Source organism: Atta colombica, unplaced genomic scaffold, assembly GCF_001594045.1.
Source record: "Atta colombica isolate Treedump-2 unplaced genomic scaffold, Acol1.0 scaffold15, whole genome shotgun sequence".
Classification (NCBI taxonomy): Eukaryota; Metazoa; Arthropoda; class Insecta; order Hymenoptera; family Formicidae; genus Atta; species Atta colombica.
In genome coordinates, this window is record NW_017259239.1 from 1,263,598 (window position 1) to 1,278,284 (window position 14,687).

General features: G+C 27.2%; 1 protein-coding gene across 1 annotated transcript in view; it reads left to right on the forward strand.

Moving 5' to 3' along the window:
* Positions 1-14,687, forward strand: part of LOC108685262 (putative carbonic anhydrase 3) — a 22,564-nt gene that overhangs the window by 4,492 nt on the left and 3,385 nt on the right. The window contains exon 2 of the mRNA XM_018189963.1: positions 1,053-1,100. Coding sequence (XP_018045452.1) covers positions 1,053-1,100 — 48 coding nt within the window. The remainder of the gene's footprint in view (positions 1-1,052; positions 1,101-14,687) is intronic.

Here is a 14,687-nt window from a genome sequence, read left to right on the forward strand (position 1 = left end):
TTCAGAAAAATTTAAAAGAAAATGGATTTTTTCGGAGAATGTCCTTAATTAGAATATTATACTATTTTTATATAAAAATAGATAAAATTCTGATGTTTTATGAACTATTTTTTAACGTATATGCCAATATCAATTTTATACACTTACATTAATAAACGCGTAGTATACCAACATGTGTTTATTGGGCATATCATTAAATATTATAGTCAAAATACATATCATAGAAGTATATTATGAATAATTGTACAACGCGATATCTTGACACATTTATGAAAGGAAATATGTTTGATTATTATAAATGTTGAAAACATACTTCTATTCAACTTAATAAGGATTTAATATAAATAATAAAATATGTTTATTAATCGTATATTTTAGCTATAAAAGTGTATAGTGTAAGTTTTTTGTACAACCATTTATTGACATTTTAAAAATGTATGATTATACTATTTGTACAATAATATTTTGTTTACAAATGAGATCTCTTTTATAAATCATATATGTTTTCAATAAACAGTTTTTTGGATTATATAAATATATATGTATTAACTAGATACACTCTTAAAATTAAACCTTTCTTTTTATATACTGGTTTTCAACATATAAAGTCTGTTTTATCTTATGGAAACATAATAAAAATGGATATCATTATCATGTATTATACGATTGCATAAAAATGGTAAAAATTAAACTGTTTATCTGCTATACTACTTTTATTCTTATACTATTTTTATACGTACTTTACGTTTAATGAACATTTAATATATTATCATGTGTTTATTGGGTTTAAAATTTATAATAAGATATAAAAATCATTTTTCTTTATGTAATAGGTTCATTATATTTATTAGTAATATTAGTAATTTATGTTGACAAACTTAATTCAATTAGTTGTTTTAATTTGTTGGGATAATTAATGACGCTTAATTGTTGCGCATTTTATTCATACATAATTTTGTACTTTTAAAAGTTTATTTCTATATAGATATTAATTGAAAAGTAAACACTTTTTGGTACAAAAAGAAACGACTAAGAGTATTGTATAATTACAGGTTTGCAAGCATCGAAAGCATCTGAGTGGGGATATTCGGGCAAATATGGTAATTATATGATGATAATATGACAAAAATTTTATGCAAAAAATCCACGCAAATGCATTCATTTGCTCAAAAAGTACCCAGAAAATTTTAAATTAAACGCAAAATTTTAAATTTAGGATAATTTATCCCCTTTAAAATAATCACTATTCGAGGCTATAGAGTAACTCCGGCAAATATGCCGCGGCAAATATGCCGCGCTGGGATTTACGCCGCAGAAGTCAGAGAAAGTAGGAGTGGGAGTAATTTTCTCGCAACTACTCTGTTACATGCCTTTATATTTGTGTTATGATTTCAGTTTTTTACTGTTAATATTAATGAAATATTGTGAGTTGAACTGATTTCTCATTGTAATAAGTAGCGCCATCATAAATTATAATCTACGTAAAATGATTACTGTTGGGTGCGTAAAAGACAGTGATTATTTTATGATACATAAGTGTAGAGGATAATAAAGCATGTTATAGTATAGTATAACAAAATATAAGTGCTTTGCTCTTGTATTCTTTGTTTAGTTTATTTTTATTTAGTTATTATTATATTAGTTAGTTATTGTCTTGTATATCTCGCCTGTTTGGAATATATAGCATTTTTAGCGAGTGGAATTTTATGTCCAAAGCATACAAAATGTAGATTGAATTCAGTACACTAAATGCAATAAACACATTACACAAATATCTCATGTAATAATACTTATAATATATGTAGGAAGATTGTAATATCTATTATTTCATATTTCTCATTCTTATTCTTTAATAAAACTTAATAAAACTTTTTAAAAGTAAACATTTTTTAAATTATTATGTTATTTTACGTCTTATTTATAAGCATTATTTGTAGATTTTTCGTGAGCCATACATATCTTCCCCCCCCCCCTCCTCCTATGAGTAGCCATATATTACGAAAAATAAATTTTTCGAATTTCTGATATTTTTTATAGTTCATTTTTCTTAAAAATAATAATTAATACTTAATAAATTAAGATTCGGCGTATATATCGGAATTACTCTACACATATTTTAGCAATTAATCTACTCTTTATAGCACATTTCATAGGCTCCTGATCTTCAGCTCCTTCATCGATTTTTCTTTTATGAAATCAATCGAATCAAAACGCTTTCCTGTAGTGGCAAATTTGAATCTCGGAAACAAGAAAAAGTTACATGTATAGATGCCATGTATACTAAATATGGGCATGATTGCATGTTTGTTCAAAAAGTCGCATTCAAAAGACATTGTGTGCGACGGCATATTATCATGATACAAAATCTACGTATTATCTTTCCAAAAATGTGATGAACCGAACCATTAGAGATGCTAAGGATTGAAACAGTCTCTCTTTCATTCACACGACATAATTACAAACATAATTTTCTTCACTTTATCGACGTTTTCGTCCGTCAAAAATATCATAATTTGATGTCGATAGACAGAATGCGATAAATCTTCTATCTTTACGGCTATCTTTAAACAATTTATATTACTCATACGCTTAGGAGGATTGTTTTCGAGAGAGAGAAGAGTCCCCGTTTTTGTAACATTTTTAATGCATTGATACAAGAAATTTCGTTAGCAACACAAATTTCAAACACATTCTTTGCTCAACTTTTTTTCCATTATAAAATCCGATGCAGCTAAGATAGACATATAAACAGTTGCCGTAAACAAACTAAATTACAGATCGCACTCAAATTTTGCATCAATCGAAAACAGTGTTGTATTAATTTATTGAAAAAAAGCAACATTTTAACATACTATTAACACGTGTCTTTCATCAATGAGAAATTCCGGGTACTTTTTGAGCAGAAGAAATATTAACGTTATATAATTTTTCGATAAATTTTGCTAAAGTTTGTGTGACACAAATATTTTCAAAAATTAAGTTTTTATTTCGAAGCTTCCTTTAAAAATAAGATATTATCAATATTAAGTAATTTGGATTAAGGAGAGAATGATATTTTACTTTCTTTTTCATTAGACTCCTTAATTATACAACATAATTTTATTTTAATGATGATAAATCTTTCGAGAATAAAGAAACATAAATACGCGATAAAATCGCGGGACAGTAAGAAGATTTTTAGCAATGATTTTAACGAAATTTCAAAATATGAAAGAAATTTTCAAAATTAATGTCCGAAAAATTTTTTTCACGACAAACATAAAATGATTGATAGGTATAATTTTTCCCATCTAGCTCAAATAAAACTTAAGTCTAATACAATTGCGTAAGTGTAGTTGTAAGTGATTGTAGTTGTAAGAATTGCTAATATAATTCTTCTCGTATTCAATAGTGACTAGGCTTATGCAATTGTAGAATGGGTTTTACATTCATGTTATTAGTGATTTAATATAATAAAAAACAGCACCTTTAAGTATGTACTAAAGATATTTGAAAATCAAATCCAGAAATTGATATAACAAAACAAATTTAATCGTTAAATAAAAAAAAATTAAATAAACCTGCCTATTCATTATAAGGTAATTGTTAAGTTTAGCTTCCTCCAGGGTTGCTTTAAAATTCAAAGTTATCGTATATTTTCACGCGGATTATATAAAATTAGCTTTTACCGGCCATAACCGCAATCCTTATTTAAATGATTTTGGAAGTGTATAATTCCAAATAAAACTATGTATAATTAAATAAAAAGAATAATAAACTTTATTTATTAAAATATATGAACATTAAATAAACGTAACTGAATTACTTAATCTAATTTTTTTGTTTAACATCATATTTTCTGTCCGATAGCAGCCATCAATGTAGGATGACCAATATATACATGGAATTCTTTCTGAACATATTTTTTTAATATTCATATGAACGCAAATTTCTGCTTTGACCATTCACAGACAGTCGGTTGCGATCATCTGTTCATAAATTATTCATAATGCTAAAGATACATTTTATATATGTATTATTGCATAGAATCGTCATAATTATTTTGTATGATTATTTGTACGATTCTTTTCAAATTTAGCCGGATCTTATCGACCAAAGGTCGATACATGTATCGGCAATCGGCCGGAGAGTGAAAATACTGGCCAAACCAGTTCATTACCCCAATCAGTTAGCAACCATAGCTTACCCACCTATGATGTTGATAAAATTAAGATCATTTGCACAAAATAAACGAATTTGGCAAAAAAAGTATTGCGCTGCCCCGTGGACTGAGATATTAATCGTAGTTAAAGTTGACGACTATTCAGATTATAAAATCTATTATACATCGATAGAGAGGCATAGAGAGATATGAGAACATGTATGTAAAGCTAGAATAAGTATTTTCTGCTTCAATTACACAAATTCTCTGCTTTAAAAACACATTCTCTATTTTAAGAGTACAAATTATATAAGGTCTGGCGAGACTTCGGCTAAATGTTTTTTATAGATAGAGCAGATTAAACACTTATTAGTTGAAAAGTTCTCTACTATTTGCAATTTTCGCAATGGTTAACGAGCAATGGTTAATTATTATTATAATTACTAAAAATTTGCCAAATATTGATCTTTAATAATTTTTTGAAAAAAAATTCTCAAAACTTTATGAAAAGAAAATAAGCAATTTTGGTCCTTGCAGCTTTTCTGTAAAATTGATAGTATTTAAGTAAAAAATTATTGAAGACCAATTCGGCAATGTAATTTTAGTAATTAATATCTCGTTAACCATTACGAAAATTGCAAAATGACAGAGAACTTTTTGACTCAGTTTAAACCGCTCTATCTACAAAAGGCGTTTGGCAGAAGTCTCGCCAGACATACTGCATAAAAAATAATTTAATTTGTCTTTAAAGCAAAAAATTTGTATTTTTAAATCAGAGAATTTATGTTTTAAAACAGAGAATTTGTGTTTATAAAATAGAGACTATAATATGTATAACCATCTATGCCATCGATGTGACAGATTTTCTAATCTAAACATTTAACAATTAATATCTTGGGCCGCAAGTAGAGCGACAATTTTTTTTGTAAATCCGTTTATTTCGTGCAAAAATCAATCAAATGATAATTTTATCAACATCGGAGGAAAGTAAACTCAACAATTACCATTCAATGATAAAACGATAAGAATAACAAAAGAGATTGAAAAATGCATGTTTATAAATTTTCTTTATATATTGTGATTTAACTTGTTTCTGTATATTCTTTATAAAAGGTCTGATGTGTTTTATCTTGTCTATCCTCTATATATATATATATATATATATAATATATACATATATATACAATATAATATATACATAATCCTATACATGTGTGTGCGTGTGTGTGTGTGTGTGTGTGTGTGTGTGTGTGTATGTGTGTGTGTGTGTACAGGGTGCATCATCAAAATTCGAACAAATTTCAATTTAAATTTTTCGCTATATCGTGTCTCCGCCAAAGGATGTTGTTAGCGTCCCAGAAAGCCTGATGTTTCTAGTAAACAATCATATTCTTAAAATGGCTGCGATGTTGAAACCAAATGCGAATATAATCGAAGGCCTTCGGGCTGGGCGCTCAGCAACGGAAATAATTCGATTCTTTGGATACTAGAGATCAACCGTTTATGACGTTGTGTTATCAAAATATACGACTTTAAAACAGTCCAACGAAGGTTCCCATACACCAGCGAAGAAAAGTCATTCGAAAGAATGCACCATGAAGACTCAGAGAGCACCTGTTGTATCTTTAGTGTGTACGATTTATATCGAAGGTCCTCCTCAGCAATTCCGATGCATTGTTGGCTCACTTATACCAATAATCGATGCTAATTTTCGTAACAATTGCCATGGGTTATCCGAAATCAACGTTTGAGCTCCTTCTACGACTGCGGAGGTCCTCGCGGTGCGTTCTTTCGACTCTTCTTTTGGCATACTGAAACCTTCGTTGGACTGTTCTAAAGCCGTATATTTTGCCACAAATCATAAAGTTGATCTCGAGTATCCAAAGAACCGAATTATTTTCGTTGTTGAACGCGAATGTTTTCGATGTGGATCTTTGATTATACTCCGCACTTGGTTTCAACATCGTGACCATTTTGAGAATATGACTGTTTACTAAAAGCATCAGGCTTTCTCAGGTTGTGTATATCGTCGATATGATGTGAAAGCAATACGAAACTGTGACGGCAGCTTACACATGCGCACGAACATTCCCATGTGGGAATAATTCCCATGACAGCACATTACTGCTTTCTCACATGCTAATAACAATCTCTGACGGAGATACAATATCGCATTAAATTTAAATTGAAATTTGTCCAGATTTTGATGACGCATCTTATATATACACAGAAATTCCGAAATTTTTTATCAAGCGCTCTTGTATAGATAGAGCGGACTAAATTGAGTCGAAAAGTCCTTTACCATTTTGCAATTTTCACAATAGTTAACAAGATATTAATTACTTAGAAATTACTTAGAAACATTCGTTTTTAGTAATTTCTTACTCAAATACTGTACCGAAAAACAGCGAGAAACAAAAATTGTTTATTTTTATATATTCTGAGAATTTTTCAGAATTTTTTAAGAATTTTTTAATACCATTTTCTCACATACGAGTAAAAATAGTTGCCGATAAAAAAATGTAGTTTTAAAAAGTAAATAAATTCTGAAAACATTCTTAGAGCTGTATAAGAAAAAAAAACAATTTTTGTCTTTTGCTGTTTTTCTGTAAAATTGATAGTACTAAAATAAAAAGTTATTAAAAATGAATATTCAGCAATTTTTAGTTATTAAAATCTTGTTAATTATTGCGAAAATTATAAATAACTTTTCGACTTACCATCAATTTAATCCACGCGTCTACGCATAAAATATTTGGCAGTTATTCTGGGACACCCTGTATATACATATATTGATACATATACTGAATCATAAAAAATAGCGTTATTGTAGAAAATTCATGGTATCGAGAGTTTATTCATGGTATCAGTATTTACATTTATCCTTTGCTCGAGATTAACTATGATCATATATGCACAAATTAAGCAATTTGAAATTTAATTTTAAAACTAAAGGAAAAGTTATTTATGTAATTCGAGTATATATTAAAATCGATTCAATCTTACATTTAGAAGGTATGATCATTTCGGTTATTTCAAGCCATCATCAGCGAAACAAATTTTGTATACAGCAATACAAAATTTATACAAATTTGATATAAAACAATATCTTGTTGTTAAATAATTAGGTCGCAACATGCAGATTGTGTCTTTTAATTACATATTTGAAGAGTTGTTATATCAGTTATATTTATGTTACACTAATTGAATTTTACTGCAATTGAGATATATCCCATTAGAAGTATATTCAAATTTCAATAATTAAATTAAATACAATCCCAGCAAATAAATACTAAATATAAATACAATATAATGTGGAAATGACAAATAATGTAACAGATGTTACACTCTATTTATATTATAACTATATAATTTTACTTTAAATATATAATACAACCAAGTGATGAAACTATTAATTATTGTTTCATTATTTATACATTATAATAAATGAACAGCAATATAATGGCATGTTATATAATAGTTGTTTCGATATTATATTAATACTATATATAATTTAAATTATGATTCATAATATTGCGGTCTCTATCTGTGACGTCGCGAAGCTCTGTGCCAGTTGAGCTTTAAGCTGTCGAGCGCGACAAAGCGCAACACGTGTGATTATTTGTACTTAAATTATGAGAAATTTACGCAATGAGTATTACTTATGCTATAGAAGAATATTAATAGTGAATTTAGTCGCTTAAATTACAAATTATATCAATGCATACTAAAAGCTATTCCATGGAATTAATTAAATGTAAAAGTGATTGTTGATTTTACACCTCTGATGTTGATTAAGTTCATTCGATGCATTTTTGCACAAAATGAACGAATTTGGTACATAAAGTATCACTTTACTCCGTAATGGAGATATTAATCAGTCTTACAGTGAAGACTTACTTTTCAGGTTAAGAAATCTGTCACACTGATAATATAGAGATAGTCATGAGAACATGTAAGTGGCTATAATAAGATGTGATAAAATTGTAAACGAATCAATCTTGACCCATTTCAGTATAATTCAGTTGAAATAGATCAATTAATAAAGATTTTAGCGATTTCAGTGATTTTCTGCGATTTATTTCCACCAAGAACATTTCCAACCGATTTTATTTCTACCAGCGACATTAATATATTCATAATATATATATAATGTATTCAAAACAATTGTACAATAAAAATATAACACATTAAAACATTTATATAATAAAAATATAACTATTATATAATAATTTATAACATCTACAGCAAGTACTATATAATTGTTACATAATCTCTGTTATTCATCTGGGTGGAAAATTACAACTAACGAGAATGCAACATGTTGCATTCTAGTTACATAACCTGTTATATTTGGATTTATAAATGTTACATTAATGGTATACAACTGCGTTTACTGGGATGATGATTAACAAGTTCTCAATTATGATTGTCGTTGCAACTAATAATTAACATAGTAACTAACTGATATAACATTTCTTCAAATATAATGAAATTAAAAGAGAAACACGATTTACTGCATATTGCGACTTGATTACTTGATAACAAGATATCAATGCACACAAAATTTGGTTCGCTAATAGTGATTTGAAATAAGTTAAAACATTCATACTTTCTAAATCAATGTAAAATTGAATAAATTTTAAAATACATGCACAAATTATCGTGTAGATATTATTTATTATTCCATTATTATTGTTTAAAGAGAGTTCTCGAGAGACTAATATTACTATTAATTTTAAAGAAAAGTTTAATCACTTAATATTTGAAAAGGCAATTCTAAAATTAATATTATTACTTACGTCGTATATTTAAAATAAAAAAATTTTTTTTTCATATTATTACAATCTGCTTTTAATACTGTAACTAAATATTTTAGCATTTTGTACATAATTTATCTTAGCACATGTTTAAATAATGTATACAACGAGAAATAGATGCTTAACCTATTTTATAATTATAGATTCGGTAAATATTTATAATAAACATAACTGGAAACAGCTCCGATGCTCTTGACTTTGACATATGTTATCACAATCATGACCTTGAGTAACCTCCAACAAGTTTTAGTTTCATTTCTTGTCCTTTGTTAAAAAATTATTAACAAAAAATTATTAACAAAATTATTAACAAAAAATAACGTTTTATTTCTACTATACAGATACACAGTACATATACAGTATTAAATACTATTTTATATTTTCATTTACATTTAATAGTTATATATAATCTAACCCTAACCCATGCATATACCATTAAATTTTCTGAATATTTGTATTCCTGAAAAATTTTCCAATTCAAACATCCCCCCCCCTCCTTCCTGCTTAGAAGCACACGATTTCCACGCGAAACGACTCTCTTTTTTGTTTTTAAAGCAGTCTTATGGAAACACTAATGTTCTGTAACTGTTCGATTACATTTATTTGTTTTAGTGGGTATTTACAAATTTTGATCGCGCAGTCTTAGTCAATTCTTCAAATTGTAAGCGTACAGTTGCTATTTCTCAATATATTAGTACAAGTAAGATAACGTGTATTGATTGTGCATCTTCACGAGTTTTTGTACTTAACATGTGATTTTAATAGTTTGATACAATATTTGATAAAAGTAAAATGTCCTATCCCATCTCTTCTTTCTGCTTGGGAACTCTTACGCGAAGCAACTCTCATCCCTCTTTCCTCTCTGCTTGGGGACGTACGACTTTCACCCTATCATTCTGATGTTATACATAGTCGAAATAACGCGTTGTTTTTTTAAACTTTTTTTATTAATACTTTTTCACAAAGGACAAGCGACAGCTAAAACTTGTAGATTACTCAGAATCATGATCTTAACAATATATGTCAAAATCAAGAGCATCAGAACTGCTTCCATTATTGTAAACATTTACTATAGATTCTATATGTTCTATAGATAGATCCACTTAGTTTTGTTATAATTTTAATTACTACAAATAAATTAAAAACACGGTTTACTCGATTAGTAAAATTTGATAGTAAAAGCTGTTACAATTCATTAGATCAGATCTTTTGAGAGCAATTATTTTATATCAACTACGGCTTTCGACTATCATCTTGGTACACGAATTTTGCATTCTAGAATAGGCAAACATCGTGGTTTATCCATTGCATGTTTTTATAAAAAAGATATGAATAGAGAGATAGAAAATATATTGTAAAAAATGTAATTTGTATATGTATATGTATATGCAGCAAAAAGTACAAAAACAAAATAATTATCAATAAACCAAAATAATTGTCAATAATTGTCAATAAAGTTATACATCGGGGAATTTTGTTTTGGATGAATACCTTGTTTATTGTAAGAAAGAAGTCACAACACGAAAAAAATCAGAGTGTTTTGGGTTTCCGAACTGAGGTCTGAGCTTCTCCATATTGGTGGACTTATATTGACAGATTTTCGTCCTGTTATCAAGCCCAATGTTGATAGCTTCTTTGTTGTTTTTTTCTAAATTTCTTAAATACTTCTGTACACGCTATGAGTCATCATTATTTTTCTGTTTTGAAAAGCAATTTGGTATTAGCTAATCATAGCGCATAATGTGCGTTAATAATGGTGACATAATTTCAAAATTTGTGTTGTTATCATTAAAATAGTACTGTTATGTCAATATTCTGCTGCTAAAATGTTTTAGAATAAAACATTTAACAATGCTATGTCTTAGATCTTGAAAATCCAAAACGTTAAAAAATACTGATAATTATTATTGATCTGTCTATAGAGAGATACAATTAGATACAAAAGACATCTATGTTAATATACTTATATAGATCTACCATATAGGTAGATGTAATTACCTATATTAATATACCTATATAAGTCTAGTTTTTTTAACTGTGAATAATAATATGAAAGTGCTTGTCTCCTTTAAATAATAATAAACCAATTCTTTAATTTTAACATAAGAATAAATCATATTTTAGTATTATAGTTACGATTTTAATTATAATCATATAAAAATTCTAATTATAAATTTTCTAATTATATACGATGCTCGTACTTATTTGCTAACTTATTTTAATATGGTTCCCCGTATGGAAAGGAACTATTGAGAACTATTGTGTATTATTTAGATTTCTATGGTTACTCAATTTATATAGTTATTTGAATAGTAACTATTCTTTTTCTCGCGACTACGTAATTGAACAGTAATTAAATAGCAGAGTTATGTTTTAAACAACGCTTTTAAAATGGTTTGTTTAAAATATGTTTAAAACACTTTTGTTTTAAATAATTTTAAACTATTGTTAATTAAACCTGTTTAAAAATACTGCAATTAAAATATTTGGAAAAGAAATTGTAAAAATGAAACAAAAAATAATATGTAAATATGTTGCAAAAAAATTATTTATTTATTTATATGTACATATATTACTACTAATACTACTATATATAGGCTACAAGCATATAAATAAAATTCGTTAAATCTTTTAACGGAATATAAACTACATTCAGTAGTAGTTTTTTCTACTAATAACTATAAACATAAAAATTTTTAAAACAGATCAGATTATACAGTCTCAGTCTCAATTCTCAATATTCATGTTCAATTAGATTAGCTTTTTGTTCAATGCTTTCAAAATTGTTACTAATTTTGAAGCTTTTTCTGTGCCTAATTTGTTTCTTAGTTTTGTGGTGCACTAACCCAAAAACTGAAAACAATCTTTTTATGTCAGTAAAAGAAGCAACTGTATGGAATTATATTACCAAATCGAATAACAACATTGATATTATTTTTAGCGCAAGTCATCATATTATTGATTTAACATTTTTAATGGCTTCCTCAGAAAAAAGATAAATTTTGAACGGAGTTTTTGAATGAACCAGTATTCTTGATTTATCAATCCGTATACTTTGGAAAAGCATTCAGTGACGCTTACACAAGAATCATATTAGCAGTGATAAAAAATAAAAATAATAAATAAAAATAACTGACTCTTTCAATTATATATTATTTTTTATGGCGAAAGGTTCAAATATTCATACAATATTTTTTGTTTATTTAAGCAACAAAAAAAACATTTAAAAAAAACATGTTTTCCTCCTGTATAAAATATGTCTTTTTGTTCCTTAAAAAACACAAAATAAAACAGAAAACATTGTTCCAAATAAAAAAAAACAATGTTTTTCCTTTAAAATAAAAAAACATGTTTTTTGAACAATCTTGTTAAATAGTAATTACGACTATCAACACATAGTGCTGAAAAACTATTTGTGACTACGTAATTGAACAGTAATTAAATAATAACTACGACTATAGTTGACGAATAGTTCTGAAAAATAACTATTCGCGACTACATAAATTAATTGAACAAAACGGACGTATGTAATATTGACTTTACTCATTACCAAGTTGACATCAATCTTTATGCATAAAATTTAATATTTTACATTTATTTGTTTGTACAAATATTTTAAATAACGAAATATTTTTAAATAGATTTCTTAAATGATTTAAATAATGAGAAATAATGAAAAAAAAGGGATGACTAGGTTACAGAATACTATAAAAAATAATCGTTTATATATTAACTGTTTAAGTAACCGGTTATTTTGAAGTAACAGTAACTGTTTTAATCGTTAATGAAAAATAACCGTTTAATTCATCCTTACTACCTAACTAAATACAATAAAATATCAGGATATTTGCGAACTGGGAAGTAATACTACTAAATTTTCACGAAAATCGCTAAAATGTAGTTACTACTTACTATTTGCTCCAATAGTAAATTATTCAATGATTCTAATCCGTAATAATGAATGGTAAATTCCTATAGTTACTATTCGCCCCAATAGTATTCATAAGTAACACTGTTTGTAACTGTCACTCACCAATCTGGATGAAATTATTCACATTTGTTTAACATTGAAAAATAGTGAACCCGTGTTTATATATTTTTCCTTAAAATTAATTTTAAGGATTAAAACCATCCCTCAACCATCTCCAAGAATGGATTTTAGATGAATATTTTTGATATTTATTAGTTCAGAATTTACTAGCACAAGTACTGGCACAAGTACTGGCATTTATACATTTATTGGAGTCATGTCGCTTCATTAAATCCTGATTTTCGTCTTATTTTTGGTAATCTTCTTTGAAGGATCATCTTTGAAGGATGAAAAAATCAATTTGATTTTTAAATGATCTTGATATTTCTAAGATCAAGATAAAGACTTCATTTCAGTTCTTTATCAATTCTACAATTTTCGGAAACATAGTTCGTTGCTATTTATATGCTCGGAGTAATTCTCATGGCGAGATAACACTTTTGAGGATGATTGAGAGGTGATTTCAACTCTTAAAATTAATTTTGAGAACACATAGAAAAATGTTCAATATTTTTCAATGTTAAATAAGTGTACACAATTTCCACATTGGTGAGTAACAGTAGTAAACTATTTATTCTAATAGTAACATTCTAACAGTAAATGCGTAAATAGTTACTATTCGCTTCAATAGTTATAAATAGTAAGGTCCCATAATATTACATGACATTCGTACATAGTTCTTTGAATAGTTCTGAGTTATATTTTACAATAGTTTTCATTAGCTCCTTGAAACTATGTCATGTAATATTATGAGACCTTTATTATTCATAACTATTGAAGCGAATAGTAACTACAGGCATGTATCATTTGTTATATTATAGTAATGAACGTAAATGCCTGTAATTACTATTCGCTTGAGTAGTAAACTATTCGTATTTAATAATAATAAATGATAATGTCTCATAATACTACATTGACAATATAAATGGTTTCTTTCTGAATAGTTCTGAATAATTATTTTTCAATAGTTCTCAATAGTAGATACTCAATTGTTTCTTTCCATACGGACTAACAAAAAATTTAAAAAGAATATTTTTTAAAGAGCGAAAATTTTTTAAATTGTTTTCAAAATTTTATACAATTCATTATATAAGAATATGTATTTCTTGTAATACTTCTACTAATAGTACTTCAGGGGATCTTAAAGCATCTGTATTACCGATTAAACCATATAATTTCTAAGTAATAAATATACTTAATTAAGAAAGTAAGTTGGACTCCTTATAATTTTATATAAAAATTTAAATTTAGCAAAAGGGGCTAATGGAGTTATCTAAGTCCAATTTTCAGAATTCCACGCTGTTTCTTCATGTAAACTACTACTAGTCTGTGGACTATTATAATATTTCGTAAATACAAATTGCACAGCTTTTATGAAGCAAATATTGTCATGATGTGACAATTTTGGAACGCCACATTAGACTAATTGCAAGAAATGGTAAAAAAGATCCCCGAAATTTTTTGTTATTCTCAACATAGATTCTACTTCAGAGATACGTATAAATGCGTATACTTTAATCCTGGAAAAGGATTTTCAAATCAGTAAGAGAGGAATAAAGTAACTATTAGATTATATGAAATTATTTCTAAAGATTATATAAAAAATTAAATTGCAAAAAGGGCAAATATGGAATCAACGCTGTAAGTGATGCGTAAAAATTCTCTCTAAATTATTATTTAATAAATGGTATATAAA